Source organism: Rhynchophorus ferrugineus, unplaced genomic scaffold, assembly GCF_030347505.1.
Source record: "Rhynchophorus ferrugineus isolate W39M unplaced genomic scaffold, kcgeb_rfMv2 rfM8, whole genome shotgun sequence".
Taxonomy (NCBI): domain Eukaryota; kingdom Metazoa; phylum Arthropoda; class Insecta; order Coleoptera; family Curculionidae; genus Rhynchophorus; species Rhynchophorus ferrugineus.
The window spans coordinates 6,714,744-6,735,403 of NW_027472587.1; the positions used below are offsets into that span (position 1 = coordinate 6,714,744).

The following is a 20,660-nucleotide window of genomic DNA, read 5'->3' on the forward strand; positions in this document are numbered from 1 at the left end:
CAACCTCTTTATTGTTTCAGCATGGAACTGTAGCGACATCTAGCGAGACCAGTGTCGGGACTCAACCCGGTGGTAGTGTGACTTCACGTACCGCTTCCGAAACGCCTCAGGTACCGGCCTCCACGTCAGGACACCACACGGGGGCCAAGTTTAGACACGGACTGTTACAGCTCATGATACACACCATTGATCCTCTTCATGATGGTCAGTATGCAGGTAGACTAATAATTTTTCTTCTCTTATCGGTGTGCGTAACGTGGTAGGATTATTAACAGACAAAGAAAATGACACAAAATTCCTCGCTATTTGTTTTCGTATGGTATGGAACACTATATGAAACTGTTGAATAAAAATTAGTGAAAATAGTTTTGTTAGAATTTAAATTTGATTGTTTTTTAATATTTTTAATGTAAATCATGATTGGCATATTTCGGGTGGAAGTTATATTTCTATTTATCTTTAAATAAATTGAATTGTTACGTCATTAATAACACTAATTAGCAATGGTTTTGTTGTCCTTGATATACGAATAGTTTACGAATATTTCTCTAGCAATAATTCATGAAACCATGAGGGATTTTGAAATACGGGGTGTTTAAATCTTCATTTTCATCATATATTAAACAGCAGTAAATTTAAGAGTAATAACAAATATATAATCATTCTGTTTTAGAGTTTACTTAACGTATATACCTCAGAGGAACACCTTTTACAAGCTATTCTATTATAACAGGTCAATTGAAAAGTCCCCAGCCTATCATAGTAAAACACATTTTTTGGCAAAATTAATTTTTTTTTAACATAACATAATTTAACATTTTTGTAATACGATTTGTCCTTTGCTTCAAAATAGGCTTCAGTTTCTGTGACTACCTCTTCATTCGACGAAAATTTCTTCACAGCGAGCATTCTTTTGAGATCTGAGAACAGCAAATAGTCGATGAGGGTCAGATCTGGAGAATACGGGGATAAGGTAGCAATTCGAAGCGCAATTCATGATGTTTGCCATCGTTTTCACTTGTGACACGGTGTATTGTCTTGATGAAGCAGCACTTTCTTTTTCTTCAAATGCGGCCGTTTTTCGGCGATTTCGCCCTTCAAACGGTCCAATAACGCTATGTAATGGAGGCTGCCGATGGTCCTTCCTTTTTTAAGGTAGTCAATGAAAATTATTCTATGCGCATCCCAAAATATAGACGCCATAAACTTGCCAGTCCACTGTTGCCTTTTCCCACGTTTTAGAGCGGGTTCATCATATACAGTACACTCGGATGACTGTCGATTGGACTTCGGAGTGAAATGATGGAGCCATGTTTCATCCATTGTCACACATCGACGCAAAAACTCGGGTTCATTATGCTTGATCATTTTCAAATACTGCTCCGAATCATCAATTCGTCGTTGTTTTTGTTCAAAAGTTCAAAGTGTTCTGTTGTTCACGTTCAGTTGATATCTTTTGAATGTCAACTATTTCATTTAGTTTCAATTTACGGTCCAAAATCATTTGAGGATTTTTTAAATGTTTACATTGGTAACAACCTCTTTTGGGTGTCCACTGCGTTCACCGTTTTCGGTGCTCATTTCACGACGTCTAATCTTAGCATACCAATCCTTGATGGTGAATTTTTCTCGGACAGTATCTGGAAACTTGTCATCAAGCCAAGTTTTTGCTTCAACTATATTTTTGCCCTCCAAAAAGCAATATTTTATCAACGCGCGACATTTCTTTTTATCCATTTTATTTACAATAATAAAAGTTGTTTCACTCAAAATGCTATAATTCACAAAGTAATGATCCGACAGCTGTCAAATTTATACACGCATCTTTTGAGGGTTAGGGCTAACTAAAAATCATATGGATTTAATTCTAGTAGTGCCATCTATGTGTCAGGTCTGGGACTTCAATTGACCTGTTATGATTTTTCAGTGCAATTTATTTTTAAAAGCCAGCAGTAACCAGCCTTGATGTGACTTCCATTTACCCCGATCCATTTCCTCAGTCATCCAAGTGACTGTAGAGAAAGTGTAACTTCATATTTACTCCTAAAATTTCGAAATTTATTTACATCTTTGGATAATTTAAATGAGTTTGATTTTTATAGTTATTTACAAAGCTTTCTAGCACTAATACAAAACCTCTCCAAGTTTAACTTTCAAAATCATTCGTAACTTATAACTATAAGGTCTATGTCTTTGTATTATAACTAGGTCTGGTCTGTCTATTCTATATAACTTTTTTATACTCATCTTAGGTTATATCTTTAAATGCTTAGTATAACTGTTTTACCGTACCTAACTTGATATGTATTGGTGGAACTTCGATTTTTTCACCACTTCGAAATGGATCATTAACTATATAGAATTTACCGACAATCAATTATTCCCACATCTTGTTTTCAATGAACTCCTTTTATAATAAGAGTTGCTATTTATATTTTGAAATATATTAACGAAAATGGTTTTATTATTTTTCATAGTATTTTCCATGATGATCAACATACTTTTTAATGAGCTTGAACCAATCTTCGAAACAGTTGGTGTCTAATCAATGCTGTATAGAGCGAAACCAATCAATTCGACCTTTTGGGTAGACAAAGAGGTGATTCTTTGAGCTGATGCGTGAAGGTTTGTCTTGTCATGAAGAATGATTTTTCGTCGTCTTTTCAGTTAGTATTTTACAAAACAAAGACTTGTATACTATTTAGAATCCGTTCTATGCTGCTCTAACTGCATGGTTGCTATATGTCCAATTATTCTGACGAAACAAGCGACATATACATCGAAGTGCTTCGCCCACGGGTCACTTTTGTGGGATTTGGCTTGTCTCCCGAGATATATACACTGGAATATTGTTCTATACGTTTGATTCTATACGCATGTATCCAAGATTATGTAGATGTTATGCACAGCTTCTGATGCACTGCTATTGTGTTTTTTGATCATTATGGGGAATCCAACGTGAAATCATCTCTTTCACATCTAAATATTCTTGCAATGTCTTATTGATGCTCATCATAGTAGAAGTTGTGCTCAGATTGCAAACGTTAAAGTAAAAGATAAACTTCCAATTGAAAGCGTCAGATAGTACCTAACAAGGACTTAGTATTGCCAAGGCTCAAAATATAAATAGCTACCCTCGTATCCTAAAAAATAAAATAAAACAGGAATATTTTGTGTAACTATTAAGTAAAATGTTAAGCAATACAAAAGGCCATTTATGTTCCTTATAATTAATTTTTTATAGAACCAATTTAATACTTATTCGAATCCATTTTTATTATGCAATAAAACACATTATTAACCTTTAACCAACTCTTTAATCCGACTTTACTGTATCCTGGGCCAGTTATACCGAGTGATGATCAAAGGGGAGGGTTACATGATCTATCTATATATAAAATCAACGGGAGGAAAGCTTTTTTTAGTATCATAGGACACTCTTTATAATAATTTCAGTTCTAAGAAGCGACTTACTTAAAATCGTAAAGACCATAGCCAGTTCTGTATTTTCATAAATATACTTGAAAACCGTGTAATTGAAAATATAGAAATCTGTATATAGAAAAAGGACATCCAGGGCAATAAGAAAAAAAACTCTTGAGCTATGCAATCTATAATTAGATACTAAAATATGAAACCAAATCATCTAAACTAAAAAAATTAGAACACGAAATCAAATAAATGGCAAAAAATTGACATGGTGGTTTGACTAAATAATAGCGTTGGGAACTATCGATTGAAAATAGTCGAAACAGAAGAAAGTGAAAAAGTAGTCGACTGAAAATTATAACTAATGTATAGTTAATAATAAGAGGACAAGATAGAGATGAATGTTTGGATATATGTATTGTAGGGATCAGTGCTTTTGAAATAAATTTAAATTGACAAGTGGCAGTGTAAAATTAATTTTATATTTTTGTGTTACTTTAAAATTATAAAGAATGATTGGAATAATAATCCCAAATATGTTTTATAGTATTTTAATATTTAGAAACTAACAATGCCATAACATAATAAATGTAATTGGTTTTTACTATATGATTTGAAAATGTCGTTACGAATTTTTTTAACCATGTTGTAAGACAGAAAAGCAAAATATTATTTTATGTTCCAAAGTATAGTTTCATTTTGAATGATGTAAAATTATGGTTTACAAATATATTTATCTTATTTTAATAATATTTGAATTGCGATTTTTTATAACAATATAATAATAAAGCTGAAAGATGTACAATTTTATATCATGAATACTAAAAACAAATCATCGTATAAGTATATTATTCGCTGAAACTTCAATAAAACGAGAAACAAGAAAATTAAATAATTCAATCAAAAACCTAATAGTTAATAAGGTAACATAAATACAGTAAATGCGTATTTTGATATTTGCCAATCAAACTTTTGTTAATAAAACAAATCAATTTAAAATCAAAATCAAAAAACCAATGACATTAATTAATTATCCTGAAATATAATTGGGTTTCTAATTGCTGTTATATTAATGTACTTTGTTATTTAACACCATATAATAAACAAAACATAAAACCATATATATTTACATATATCTATATAAGCAGACCCTTATTTTTGTGTATTTTGGTATGGTGAGAAAGAAAATAATAGGGAAAACTTTCCAGAACATCAAGAATATTGCAGTTTTTTTTTTTAATATTTGAAGGTCTTTTTTTTAGCAACGAGGGTTTTTCTGGACTGGACCTACAGTTTAACGTATTGAAGATTTGATGTAAGATCTAATACAATCCTGCTTCACAACGGCAGTTTGGAAGCATAAATTCCATTCCTGTAGTTCATTACGTATACCTCAAAGACACCTACAAGGACTAGGGGTTGGTTACGCAAATTAAAACATGAAAACCATGGTTAGCAGGTTGCTCGGACAACAAGCTGGAAATTACCAAATTTCCTTTCTTTTTGTAGCTATGGGATAACGACCACATTGCTATGGGAGCAAACCAGTGGACCAAAAAGACTTGACGACCGAGGAAGTATAAAGTTGACGACAAGAACGTTCCCCTAAAGGAGAATATGTCAAGAAACATGTCATTCTATACCACTAGGCTACGATTTAATAACAGGAGAATTACTGCAAAAACTACCAAGAAAGGGAACTATAAAACTCACTAACTTGATCAATACAGCATATACATTAAAACATGTCCCAGACATTTGGAAGATGGCGGATATTATAATGATCCCAAAACCTGGGAAGTCACCAAACGAAATGAAATACTATAGACCTATATCATTGCTGCCAGTAATATCGAAGGTTTTTGAAAAACTCCTGTTGAAAAGAATAAAACCGATAATAGAGAAAAATACCAACACACAGTTTGGGTTTATTAACAAGCACTCAACAATTGACCAGGTCCACAGAATAACAGATGTTATTGAAAAAGCCTACGAAAGTCAAAAAGTATTCTCAGCTATATTCTTAGATGTAGCACAAGCCGTCGATAAGGTTTGACATGAAGGCCTTGTTCATAAACTAGAGAAAATGCTACCAAAACAACACACCGAACTATTAAAATCATACATTACAACCAGAATGTTAAGAGTCAAACAAGAAGAAGCTTACTCTACAATAAAAGAAGATAAAGCAGGTGTACCACAAGGAAGTGTACTGGGACCAATGCTTTATCTACTTTACACTTGTGATATACCACAAATGGAAAATATCACGATGGCTACATTTGCTGATAATACTTCGATTATAGCTGTGGGACAGTAGTGAAGAAGCCTCACGAAAATTACAACAGGCAAGCGGCAATATAAATAATTGGACACAAGCTTGGAAAATAAGAATTAATGAAAGTAAATCTGTACATGTGCTGTTCACCTATAAATAGACCGTACAAGCACCAATAATATTAAATAACACTATCATTCCATATAGTAACAACGCTAAATATCTCGGAATGAATCTCGATGCAAAACTTGGTGGAAGGAACATATAAAGAAAAAAAGAAAAGAACTGGAATTGAAATATAGGAAAATGTACTGGCGAATTGGAAAAAATCACAATTATCGGTACATAATAAATTTCTATTATATAAGCAAATATTGAAACCTATATGGACATACGGAGTTCAATTATGGGGACGTTCTGCAAAGAGTAACATAAACAAAATACAAATTTTTGAGAACAAAGTCCTGAGAGGTATTGTGGGTGTACCCAAATACTATAGGACTGATTAGCTACATCGAGACCTTCAGATACCCACAGACAGTCAAGAAATCAAGTGAATTGCAAGGGGATATGAGGACTTCATTCTCAAACAAATATTGAAATGTTGCCACTTTTGGATACCACCAGAAAGGACACAGACTCAAAAGTATCAAACCATCTGATCTTGTGTAATGTTGTGTAGTAAGGTGCATATATAAAAAAATTCAGAATTGACATGTATAAACATTATTTCACCAGAGACTGAGTTAGGGCCGATAAGTCCTCCTAGTTATATACCTAGATTTAAGTTAGCATAAAGACAAATTGTAGGTTAGACGGAAACTACTACTAACAATGTATTAATTAAATAATAATAAAAAAAATTCTATACCAAAAAGGAAGTCATTTTCGCATTCAGCACACCCAAAAACGTAAAGATTACGATACTAAAGTTACTAAACGTCTCTTAGAAACTTGAGTGAACTAGACACAATTGAAACAGTCGATAATATGAGAAAAAGAAGTCAATTACTAAACAGTAGATAGTCGTTTTCATCCGATAGTTCCGAAAATTATTAAATATCAAACCTGACCTCATCGTGTTCAATTGCAAAAGCTATATATTAAAAATCGTAACAATATCAGATATTGGAAATATTCTGAAACGCAATAATACAAATAAAAAAACAAACACCGAAGTATTTTTGGAACTAAAAGAAACTTCGTCCCAAGAACTATCGAAAAAATATTGAATCTTATATCGTGACCTATGGAGCTAATATTTTTACGCCTAGATTCTTATTGACACAGATTTTTATTACGATTATGTATATATAGACTAACCCCATTTCAATAATGCCTTCTTGACATTCTAAATCTCCACGTTTTCGAGTAGAAATACGATAGCTCGAATGCAAGTTTGCCACTTTCAGGCCTTTTTCCTATTTTGAAAGTTCGAGCGCTCTTAACGTACGACACACTTGTTAAAGTCAAATCCATTTAGCGTTTTTCTTCGTATGGAAATCCTTTGCCAACATTTTCATTTTAACTGGATTGTAAAGTGAGTAACCTTACAAATGGCGTTACATACCCTCAATAAACTATGGATGGATTGCTTTAAAATGAATATTGGAACAACTAATTTTTATTCAACAGATTCGTTCTCACAAAATTGTTCAATAATCTTGAACTCCATTGGTTAGACGATCATTAAACAAATTGTTGTAGTTTTGGTTGAAGTATCCTAGCATGTTGAAGAGAGAAAAATGTTCAACGTTGATTCAAGTGAGAATATTGTGTAATACAATAATGTATTGATTTATTAAATGATCTCACTTGGAAATCAACTGCTTTTATTTACTCCAATACCTAATATAATTATGCATGTTTAAGAAGTATGTTTTTAAGAAACTAATGTAATATGTTGGTTTCATATTTAACAAGGTGAACTTATTTATATACATTTCGAACATTAATTAGTAATTTAGTAACATCACCATTAAAATGATTTTGTAGATATCGAAACAAGTAGTTATTGAGTGGAAAAATTGTTAATTAAATCACTAAATATACGATGGTTTAGCGTTATTATAGCTAGTTCAAATGCATTAGTTGTTGACAGTAGATAGTTGAATCAATAGCCTGGCCAGGTCTGTGTAGCTCATGATAAATAATCTTTCCAATAACAAAATTATGTTTTTTTTATTCAACATAATTTTCGACACCATTTTTGTAGTACTATTTGTCCTTTGCTTCAAAATGGGTCTCAGTTTCGGCGATCACCTCTTCATTCGACGAACATTTCTTCCCAGCGCGCATTCTTTTGAGATCAGAGAACAGAAAATAGTCGCTGGGGGCCAGATTAGGAGAATAAGGTGGGTGAGGAAGCAATTTGAAGCCCAATTCATGAATTTTTGCCATCCTTTTCACTGACTTGTGACACGGTGCATTGTCTTGATGAAGCAGCACTTTCTTTTTCGTCCTCTAAACGGTCCAATAACGCTATGTAACAGTCGCTGTTGATGATCCTTCTTTTTTCAAGGTAGTCAATAAAAATTATTCCATGCGCATCCTAAAATACAGACGTCAAACTTACCAACTCACTGTTGCGTATTCCCACGCTTTGGAGCGGATTCATCGCGTGCAGTCCACTCGGATGACTGTCGATTGGACTTCGGAGTAAAACGATGGAGCCATGTTTCATCCATTGTCACATATCGACGCAAAAACTCGGGTTTATTGTGCTTGATCATCTTCGAACACTGCTCCGAATCATCAACTCGTCGTTCTTTTTGGCCAAAAGTAAGCTCGAGCGGCACCCACCTTGCGCAGAGCTTTCTCATACTCAAATATTCGTAAATGATATGATGTACACGTTCGGTTCATATCTCTAGAGTGTCTGATATTTCATTCAGTTTCAATTTACGGTCATTCAAAATCATTTGGTGGATTTTTAAAATGTTTTCTTCGGTAACAACCTCTATTGGGCGTCCACTGCTTTCACCGTCTTCGGTGCTCATTTCACCACATCTAAACTTAGCATACCAATCCTTGATGGTTCATTTTCCTGGGGCATTGTCCGAAACCTCGGAATCAAGCCAAATTTTTGCTTCAACTGTATTTTTTCCCTTCAAAAAGCAATATTTTATCAACACGCGAAATTACTTTTTATCCATTTTTTTCACAGTAGCAATAGTTGCTTCACTCAAAATGCTATAATTCACGAACTAATGATCCGACAGCTGTCAAATTTATACACGCATCTTTTGAGTGTTAGGAGTAACTAAAAACATATGTATTTAATTATTGTAGCGCCATCTATGTGTAAGGCCGAGGGTTTTTCATTTGACCTGTTACTAAATTCCTTGGCGTCAATGAGGTCTTTGTAATAATGTGTGAACTAACTTATATAAGCTTTAACTGTGGCAAATTTCACTTCGAACGTTGCCTCCGTTTCTTTCAAAAAGGGAAATATTTCCAATAAGCCAAGTAATATATAGATTTAAATAGTTATTTAATTACTATTTTATGTTATATACATTTTAGCGATATTTTGTAATTTTGATGCCTTGTTTAAAAAAACTGTATATATTATTATTTATATACAGCTACTGCTACTACTACTTTATATCAAGTGGATTTTTTGCTATATGTAAATTAGCACTTTCGATATGCATCCAACTGGACTTAAAACCTAAATAGCATTTTTATTTAAATTAAGAAAAGTTCTAAACCATGTAAATGATACTTTCTTTCTTCGTTATATTATAATTTAGATATATATCTTTATATGCTATCAGCGAATAAAAATTGTCACAGTACTTTGTAAATAATTACCGAATTTATTTAGATTATTGATATAGAGTCTCCCCAACACCTTAACATTTTTTGGGCGCTATATAACTATTAAAACTCACTATTCAGAAAATTGTATACATTTTGTAAAATGGAAACTACAAATCCTATGGCAACTATAATATATTTCACTAATAAATAATAACATATTTACAGAAGAAAAAAGTGAATTATAGTTCAAATTCTTTCAATATCCAACTTACTGACCAGCTTTATCTCACTCTGACTTTTGGCTTTTTTACATTAAAGATTTCTTTTATTAAAAACAGTTGTAGTAAAATAAAGAGGTAGTAGCTACTCTAGAATTTTGCTATAGTTTCGGAATACTAACATAGCGATGTTGAAGTTACTATTCGCAAAAATATTATTTCGTTTTTTAGTTATATTTATTATCTCATATTTCGTATGTTTCACGATTTTATGATTTGCATTATATGAAAAAGGTGAAGATGATTTTTGATGGTAAAATATCTAGTTTAAAATAATATATTATAAATAGTTATACATAATAATATAATAATATATAAACAAATATACATCTATATTACACTTGGTAGACATTTTATAATAATATATTGTGATTTAAACAATAATTCTTAGAGTGATTTCATAAGCAATTTTGTTAAATCTTGAAAATCTTTTTGTTAAAACCTTGAAGATAAATATTCTTCTCATTAGTGCATTTCAGACCTAGAAAACTAACTTATCTTAACCGTAATTATGTTTTTATGTATTTATATTTAAACAAATATAATTTTGCTCAATTCAATTACGAAATAACTGGTTCGCGAAAAGTAATATGTGTTTTTATTCTGTTTTTTTTATTTTTTATTACTCTTCGTGAGTCCACCATCTGCCCTATTGGCAATAAGTATTTCTTATGTCTATATTATATATACATGGCATGTAGAAAATCACATCATTAAACAATCTTCTGTATAAAATATTATCTTAATTAATTAGTCTTATTCTAAAGCTTATTCTAAAGTCTACATATGTCCAGTAATAAGATCAGGTGGTGTTAAATGTTTTAGTCTACGCACTTCACTATCACGTTGCATATTTAGCTGATTAGCGAGTACATTGGGATGCACTGACACTCTTTCGAAGTACTTCACACAAACACGTTGAATTACACTCGTTATAGCTTCTAGAGGAATATTGCGTTCTATCACTGTATTTGAAATATAGTACGGAGCATCAACAATGGCACGCAACACCTTATTTTGGAACCGTTGAATGATGTATATACTAGATTTGCTAGCGGTACCCCATAGTTGGATTCCATATGTCCAAATGGGCTTGAGTATAGATTCATACAGCAATACCTTGTTATCTAATGATAACTTGGATTTGCGCCCGATGAGCCAATACATTTGATATAATTTTAGTCCCAGTTGTTTCCGTTTAGAGAGTATGTGCTTCTTCCAGGTTAGGCGTCGATCTAAGTGCATACCAAGATACATGCTCTGCTTGGGGGAGTTAACGATGATTGATATTCACTGGTGGACATGTTCTTCTACGCAGCGTAAACGTTACATGCGTGGATTTTGTTTCATTGGCTTTAATGCGCCATGTCTTCAACCATAATTGTATTTGCTCCAGGTATTCTGTTTTTGAAAGAAAATTCAATCATATAAGTTACATCAATTTCATTTCACATTTTGTCATTATTCTGGAAAGCCCATAATTATGTCACTGTAGAATTTCTGGGAAAAAAAACAAACACATTTTTTGTTCATGAAAGTTTTGCTGAGACTGAAACAAACACTTGTCGGACATGCAATGTCTGGACTATACCGCGGATGGATTTCCCATCTGTCTCGATTTTTACAAAATTACTAAATATGTATATCGTCTAGCGTTGTCGTAATGGAAGACAGCGTTTTTCCTATTGATCATTTCTCATCGTCTTTACAAATCGCTTTCTTCAGTCGTACTAGTTGCAACAAAAGACAGTCGAATCAATGATAGTCAATTGGTGTCAATGCGAGCTTTATGAAGCTTCTCGGGGTTCAATCATATATTCTTTACCCTCTATTATGGTATATAATTTACTTTTCAGAGTCCGTGGACAAATGGACAAATGGAAACTCGTCTATTTAACTTTTCTCTTTTAATTCATGTGAAACCGAGTAATCGGTCTTCTCTTGGTATCCCATCTTATAAAATTCAAGACTACTTTAGGTTGTTATCTGGTTGTTATTAGGAGTCCACCTCCACCTATATGTTTAATAATTTCAACAACATTTTAACCGAGAGGATTATATTTTTCTGTATTGTGTTTTCCGTAATAAAAACATGCAAAACCTTTCTGACACTGGCATTAATTTAAGCCCTTATACACTAAGGAATACACAATTTTCGATGAACATGCATTTTGGAAAATAAAAAACCAAAATTAGTTGATTCCCAACCTACTATTCGTAATTTGCGCAAATTCTTCATCTCTATTATGGTATATAATTCACTTTTCATAGTACGTGGACAACTGGACAAATGGAAACTAGTCTTTTTCACTTTTCTCTTTTAATTCATGTGAATCCCATCTTGGTATCCCATCTTATAAAATTCAAGACTACTTTATGGTTGTTAATAGGAGTCCACCTCTACCTATATGCTCAAAAATTTCACCAACTTTTTAACCGAGAGGATCATATTTTTCTGTATCGAATTTTCCGTAATGAATACATGCAGAACCTTTCTGACACTGGCATTAATTTAAGCACATATACACTAAGGAATACACAATTTTTGATGAACTAAAAAACCAAAATTGATTGATTTCCAACCTTCTATTTGTAATGTTTTATTGTTTTTATCAATCCCTAGGAAAGCAGCAGAATAAAAAAATTGATGGATTATAATTATATTGCTAACTCTTTATTTTGATTACAATAAAATTCGATATATAAATTAAAAACTCCCAAGTAACTTCCCTAATATGCCCAGGATGCTTTATGTGTGCATTTTGTATAGCAAACATCTTTTCATGTATTTTAGATAGGAGAAATGTCAAGGCAGAATTCTTATTGAAAGAAAAACATGAAAGATGAAATCTGATATTGTGTGTCCCACATGCGGACATTTCATTTTTAAATCCATTCGATATTACAATACTACATCTGTTTTCCACATTTATGTGGATTTATTAACCTTTAAACTTGGTTCTCTCAGTTATTTGTTTGCTCAACCTGAATAAAATGTTTAATAAAACTAGAAAATATGGTATATAGATCTATTTGTGTTGATTTTTTATCATATATCAATCGATTTGTGTTGGTTTAAACGTGAACTAGAGATTGAATATATTTCGTGCCATTGTCATTTTGCTAGGTCCATCATCAAATTGTGAGGTAGTTAAATTAGATTTCTATAGTTCTTCCTATAAACCAGCCAATGCAGAACATCAAAATTTGTTATGAAACCTTGCTGCATCAAATTTAAGTTTAGGTTTATTTTGACTCGACAACAAAATATTTATGTATATAAAACAATGAAACAAAAGTAACGTTATTAAATATAATTTATTTTAATATCGTTATTACTACAGTTAATTACACAGTTACAATAGTTTGTAGGTTATTGTTTCATTTTATTTACATTGAACCTCTTTTCCACAACAGTTATGAGGTAGAGTTCTAGGCACGTTTTTGATGTAGTGATATATCCTGGAGGCTTAATCTACCTCATTAACATTTGTATATCCAAGTAATGTATTTCACTTTCATTAGAGAGCATATTTGTCTTTTTAAGCTTAGTTGAGTCATTTTGATATCACTGAATTTCTCCTGAGTTTCTTCTGTTACTGCCTCTGAATATTTTCGTTTGTAAAACTAGATTTATTCACTACATTCTCTCTAGTACTTTTGCCATATCTGCAAAACCTTTAGTATTAATTCTCTTCTCATGAATTCTAACCTAATGCTCATGTATATTCTAAACAATTACACAAATATCTATGCACATAAATATATCACACAATATCTACAATATGAGTTTCTACAGTTACCCTATATTAATTATAAACTCATTTTTAGTTGTTTCTGCTCTTATCACTCTGTGGCAATTATCAGCATTGAATCATACACCCACAATAAAAATGTTTCATTAAGTCTCTTTTACTATTAGAATCACTGTCCAAGTCAATTACTAAATTGTTAATTCCTAATTTATCGAACTTTTGTTAACGATTCCATCATCTGTCATTTTCTTCTTTTTTCTGTTTGATGGAGCTTGTTCAAGATAAAGGTGCTATACGCTTCTTTCTAGTGTGTATCTTTATCCAGCTTGCTTTAAAAAAAAGTAATTTAGATAAAACACAAACATTTAATACGTATTTAACGAGTGACAAAACACTTACTCAGCTACGGCAATAAAACTATGTCTCTTTCCACCATGAGAAATAATATATCTGCAATGAATTATTAAAGAAGGTGGCTTCAGTGGTGCTGTGGTCAAGGAGACAGGCCGGCCCTCCTACTGTTGCGATAGTCACGGGTTCGAATCCTGCTGGGTCATGGATGTACTTTACGATTATGATTTTAAATGTCTTTACAGGCAACAGTGAAAATCCGCCAAGGAATAACTATCCTAGTCACGCCAGCAATTAGACTGGGTAGGCCCGGATGTCTTCTGGAATGGTCTCTAAGTTGGTTACTGGCCAGTCAGTAGGCTTAATGTCGAGGACCGTGGTTAGGAGAACGTTAAACTGTAGGTGCAATCTAGGTAAACCCTCGTTGGTAAAAAGGAGACTTTACAATATTTAAAAAATAAAAAATGAATAAATAAAAAATATTAAAGAACATTATAAGTAACTAAATATATGTCTTTCCAACTCTTACCTTTTCCCATCAACTCTTGTTATCTTAACACTCTTTATTAGTGTTTTCCTTGACTAACCAAATATTCCATTTCAAAATACTAATGTCTCGTCTAGATGAATAACTTCAAATAATACATCTTAATAATAATCATAATACCTTAATTGTGTTATATGAATGTAAAAATGGTATTATCTTGAAAACAATGTTCTAAACACACTTAAATGCTATGTTTCCTAACAGTGTATGAAGGGATGGCTTACATGCCTCAAAGTATTAAATAGCTACATATCCCTAGGTTTTCTATGGATACTTCTCCGACTAACAGTTTTCTCTGAACTAATTGTGTTCAATGATATTTATATGGAAAAAACTACTCACTGTTTTTATACATTTCTTAAAATTAATGTCGAATAGTGCTAACACAAAGGTAACCGTGATTCGTCACTTGCTTTGATTATGTCGATCTTCGTATTAACCCGCTCCCAATGCTTATAATAACATTAAGTGCAGCTGCAACCGGCTAAAAATATGCCAAATAAAACTGCATCAAATTAATATTAATAGTATAGATACTTGCCCTTCTAACGCATTTTACTGACTGTTCGAAGTAACTGATTAGTGGCACGATCAGTTTCTGACTATGACTATTTAGTGGCTGTGGCATTTTTAATCAGAATTATTAAATATTGTAAGTTTAGAGGTAGTAAACCTACAGTTAGAAGTTTATCAAAACAAGCGCGAAAAGAACATTTAACTGCTTATGACCTCTGACAGTGTCATTACATATGACATATGCACACATATGACAACAAATATTTAATTTATAGACCGATTCGGTTACATGTTCGAACGCATCACACTTCATTTTTACTTTTTTAAACTAATATTTATTTAATTAATTTAACAATAATGCTAATTAGGAAAATGAGAAGGAAAAATCCACTCCGAGTTTAAACCGAATTTTACTTGTTTACAAAGTTAACTTGGCAATATCTTCCACAGCAGTGATGACGAGCATTGCCTGTTTTATTGGAAGTACTAATATATTCCATTGAATACATTTGTATATTCAAGGGAAAGTTAGATTATTAGACTTAACTTTCTATTATGTGTTATGAGGCGTATAAATAATTTTTTATGTTTTTTTCTTCCTTCGCGAAATAGATTTCGTAGAGTGTGAATAGTTTTCAATGGAATGTTGCCCCGTTCTGACACCAAAATCGGCCAGTTGCTTCAAAGGTGTTCGAGATGGGCATCTACTCATTGCCCTCTATTCTAAACCCTCATAAAGGTTCAATTATGTTGAGTTCTAACGATTAGACTGATTAGGGAAGATGTCTGATGATAATTTGATGCCGTTCATTTCAGTAGTTGAGTGGAAGGACCAGATGAATACATCCATCATGACCAACCATCGGTCTTATTTATTTAGAGTTTATTTGATTACTTTATATTCACTATTTGGCACTCTAAATTTCCGTAGTAATTTTTTCAATGCCATTTATATAACTACAGCAAATTATTCACAGGTCTAGACTTTACTTCTATAAAGTTACAATACCAATCAACTAAATCTTCAATTATTCATTATAGAATTCAAATATCGTCAGAAGAATAAAGAAAAATAGTAATTTAAATTGTATAGCACAAACACAAATAATAATGTAGACAATCTATTATTCTATATAAACGAAATTGAATTTATTAAATAAATTCTTGAGCATTACTGTATAGACTAGTTCTATTATTTTTAATTAAAAAAATATTTCCTTCCTATCTCGTAGTTTTTATAATAATGGAACAAGGGTAGTGGGATTAAATTTAAGCCAATGTACAACCGAAATTATATTTTGGCCCTATTCCAAGGTGGCATTCGAATACCAGTCGTCCCATTTGGGTGGTCGAATAAATCTAAAATTAATTAACGATAAATTGCAACCGTAGACATTCGTGCTTGAGTGTGAATAGTGACCATTTCACTATGTGTCCCATTTACTAGCTTACAAATATTTGATTTTAACGATTTATATCAATAAGATAAGAATGCAAATTAGAAAATATTGTTTAATACACTATAGTTATTTATTAAAGAAATTAAAACGGCATGATGCATGTGTTTAACTCTGAATATTATCTGTATTTATTTATAACCGTTATGGGCATGAACTTTAGATAAATAAATATTTAATGAATATATAAATGAAAAAAATTAAAATCCAGAAAGTTACAGGCATAAAAGTGAGGGGCCTCAAGGAAATCAAAAAAAAAATTATTCATCCAAAAAGTGCTTCTGTTGTGGCTGTACTTCTTCTAAGTTGTTGAAACGTGAAATATTTTACCTCATTCTTTAATATATCCTAATTTTTAAAAAATAGTACAAATCCAATTTTTACTTTGATGCAATAAGAAAATGTATACATAAGGTTCCTATCGAGTTTCAAATAAATTGGTTCAGTAGAACTTGAGATAACATGATAACCGTCTTGAAAATGTAGTAGTTTCTAAGCTTTACAACGATACTTTATACTTATATTTTTTTGAACTGCACACGTGCTCCATACATTAGGTCTTTCCTTACTTCCAAAAAGCCATTTTCAGAACTAGTGACCGTTGAAGCGTTAGAAGCGTTAAAACCACATAAGCATTTGGACCAATTGTTATTGCTATAAAGATTATCATTTAATGTAAAATAAAATAAGAATGAAGCCTTCATTCAAAATACTAACGGCCATCAAAGTTATATTTTAAGTTAAAATTACAGCAAACATATATACTTTTAGGTGCAAAAGTCCTACATTAAATGATTGAGCTTTGAAAATAGGCAAAAACTATTTTTCCAATTTCTAGACTTGAATATCCTCTTACCTTGGATTTATTTATATATTTCAAAACATTCATTGAACAAATTTAATACAACTCAAAATTTTTAATACGGATAATGTATTTCTAGAATATTCGACAATATTATATTAAACAATATATACGGTGGAGGACAATCTGACGAGGCAAGAACAGGGCTAACAGTGTATGTATCAAAATTTTCCAGCTAATATCTCTCAATTATTACCAGTTACAAGAGACTAAAAATGTTTATAGTCTAGTGTCGTCGTGATAGTAAAAAACGCCATATTTATTTAACTCTGGTCTCTTTGTTTTAATTGCCTGCTTCAACTGCTTGTTTGTTGATATTTGAGAGTCGAGTTACTAATTTGACCAAGTTTGATAATATACATTACTTCCCATTTTCCTTGGCATCAAAGCGATTGTCCGTTTGTCCGAGCTTCGATTAGTATCGTTCTGTTGTGCTCATTGTTAACAATTATATCCTTAACAATACTGTTTTCAAAAAAGTTGAAACCAATGGCACCATCGGCACTGAGTAATACATAAAAATAAAATGTAATCATTGTAGTGTTAACATTATTAATTTTAATGCATGGATTTTTGTTATATAGTGTATGCATAATGAATTAACCAAACTAATTTTTAGCAAACATAATTTAATAGATTATGATACACACTTATCTCTCTTTATACCATCGTTCGTCATATTTAAATTTTAGCAGCCTTGAACTTTAAATGTAATCAAAAACTCATTAGTTAAAATTGTTCCATGTATGCTTTGCCTTAGATAATAAAAAATACATTAAGTTGTTGCATTACCATGGTTTAAGAATATGTTGATAAATTAACCATTATATGGCATTCACAACGAATTTTTGTGATTCTTTCAGGAAAAGTCGATGAAAAGGCCACCCAGCTACATGCCATCGCCTCCCTGAAAGTCCTCCTCGACGCCACTAAGCCACAGAACGGCGCGGCCACATCATCAGCCGCCAGCTACGTGGCCACCGCCACGGCATGCATCGAGAAACAGGAAACGACGCTGGCGCCATCTAGCCTGTCTTCTGATATGCCCAACGGGGTGCCCAATGCCTTGGCGGACATCAACTTAGATGCGGTGAGCTGACCTTGAATCTAACCCGGTTTACGTCACACGGTCTCGGTTATTAGGTTATGTAAACAAGGCTTAATTGTACGAAACATTCGAAGTTCATATTTATCTTAGCTGGCTTTGTTTGTGTTAAGAGATGGAAGTAGGCGGTCGATAAGAGTCGAAAAAACTTTCGGTTTCTTATCAGAGACACATTTAGGTCACATTTTATTAGTTTAAACTGTAAAAAGCATTAATCAAATACATTTCTCGTGTACTTGCGGTATAATAAATGTATTATTACAAGATCTATGAGATAACAAGCAATTACACTATGGTATTTACACAGAAATGTTATCGCGTCATCCTTACATCAACGTACATTAAATTGAACTTATTTATATATCATATTTTAGCGTGTTCGTAATATTATGTCATTAAATATTATAAATAAAATAAGTGAGCACAATAATGCTCATTTCAGATCTAAGCGGAACTTAGATACCATTTAGCCAATATCTATGTTTCACATCGACATGACCATGACATCCACTAAAAGCCAGCTAAGTTAAGTATATATCGAATAAATAGTCTTTACTATCAATAATTAAATAATTGGTTAATTTACAACATATCTTGGGTTTAACTCTATATAATATTGTAATTGTTTTCAACTTACTCTAGAATCTAATAGGAAAATAATGTTTAGTGTATTCACTAAAACATAATTAATTTGTTAATGGTACAGAATTATAAATATATTTGTATAGTATGGGTATGGTATTTAATTCTAAAGGTATGTAACTGTACAATTAATTCAAACAGTAACATTAGACGTAAAATCGTCATTATGCTGAAAAATATTCCAATATATCAAGTAGTAGCCATTAAAAAAATATTTGCGGGATTTTGTTTCATGCCTGATATTGGCCACCTGATTTTATACATTTTTACTCTTTTATACTTTTATATTATTTTTACTATATCCCTCGAGCATTTTATAGATTCCATTCCAAAATAACAGTCTCTGCTTTTATCTAAACCATTCATCGAGCCTATTTGCGCAAAGCGCTTCTCTGCAATCACATACCCTTATTATATTAGTAGTATTGATGCCAGTAAGTGCTAATCGGATGGATCCAGGCCTGGAGATTACGGCGGATATGATAAAACTTCTCATTCAAGTGATTTCAATAGGTGTTTTTTCTGTATGAGACACCGAGTTGCCATGCTACAAAATCACCTTATCATGTCTTTCAACGTATTGTCGATGTTTTTTAATTAGTGCACAGTTCAAATTGTTCATTTGTTATGTGTAGCCTATCAGTGTTAACTATTTCTCTAGGTTTCAGTTCAAAATATACGACACCTACCTGGTCCTACCAGACACAGAGTCATAATTTTCGCGAATACAATTATTTGACCTTGCGGTTGGTGGGTACAAGGTCTTCATCAGATCATGTAATGTGATAATGAACTTTCAACTAAAATCAAAAATTAATTTCCTTCATATCTTTGAAGCAGCATTTCCCTGACGATTTTTCGATTTTCTAATGGCATTTCACTCAATTTTTCTGGTATCCATCTTTTCATCTTTTTTATTTTTCCTATTGCCTGTGATCGTATACAAATTGCCACTCAGCTCATATTTAAATTTTTGGCCAATTGTATTTTAGTTTTTGTTGAGTTTTCATCCAATAACTCAGGCAATTCCCTATTTTCAATAGTTTTTGGACTACCAAGATGCTCTTTGTATGGAAACTTGAAATCACCACATTTGAACTGTTAAAATCTCATTTTATACGTTCTTATAATAAGAGCATGGCCACCGTAAGTTTTTACCAGCAAATGATGATATTCAGGGGATTTTCTTTTTGATTTTGATTTTTAACAAAACAATAAAAGTAAAGCGTTTCGCAAATATGCGTTTTCAGATACAAAACTCGCTATATTCAAAAAATTATAAATCATATACAACATGTTTGAAGAAGCATGGATACTCAGACCTCGTCTATCAAGCGAAAAAGCTCTATACTGAGGAATTGAAAAACGAAAAATTACACGAAACCACTATGGAATAATGTTATTGAATGGATATGTCATGCTTCTGAATAGAAAATAGAAAATTATAAGAAAAATGGACCTTATACAAATAAAAACATGACCGAATTATTTGAAGCACGTAGCTGTAAAATCCGTATGAAAATAAAAGAAAAGCATCTTGAAGAGTAATAACGTATACATATTTTCATAAAAGATTAATATAACTTTTGCTTCCAAAATCTTTAAAACCCTAAACATTAGTCATCTAAAATCGTAGTAAAGCAAATCTGTTATTTTGTTGGCCACAGGTTAGCTA

At 32.0% G+C, this 20,660-nt stretch overlaps 1 protein-coding gene across 3 annotated transcripts in view; it reads left to right on the forward strand.

Moving 5' to 3' along the window:
• The window catches only part of Nckx30C, a 135,649-nt gene that overhangs the window by 61,420 nt on the left and 53,569 nt on the right, over window positions 1–20,660 (forward strand). For 2 of the 3 annotated variants that reach the window (XM_076411718.1, XM_076411720.1), the window contains exons 3-4: window positions 21–216; window positions 18,102–18,328. In XM_076411718.1, the coding sequence (XP_076267833.1) occupies window positions 21–216; window positions 18,102–18,328 (423 nt within the window). The remainder of the gene's footprint in view (window positions 1–20; window positions 217–18,101; window positions 18,329–20,660) is intronic. The other variant, XM_076411719.1, reaches the window with a different exon arrangement.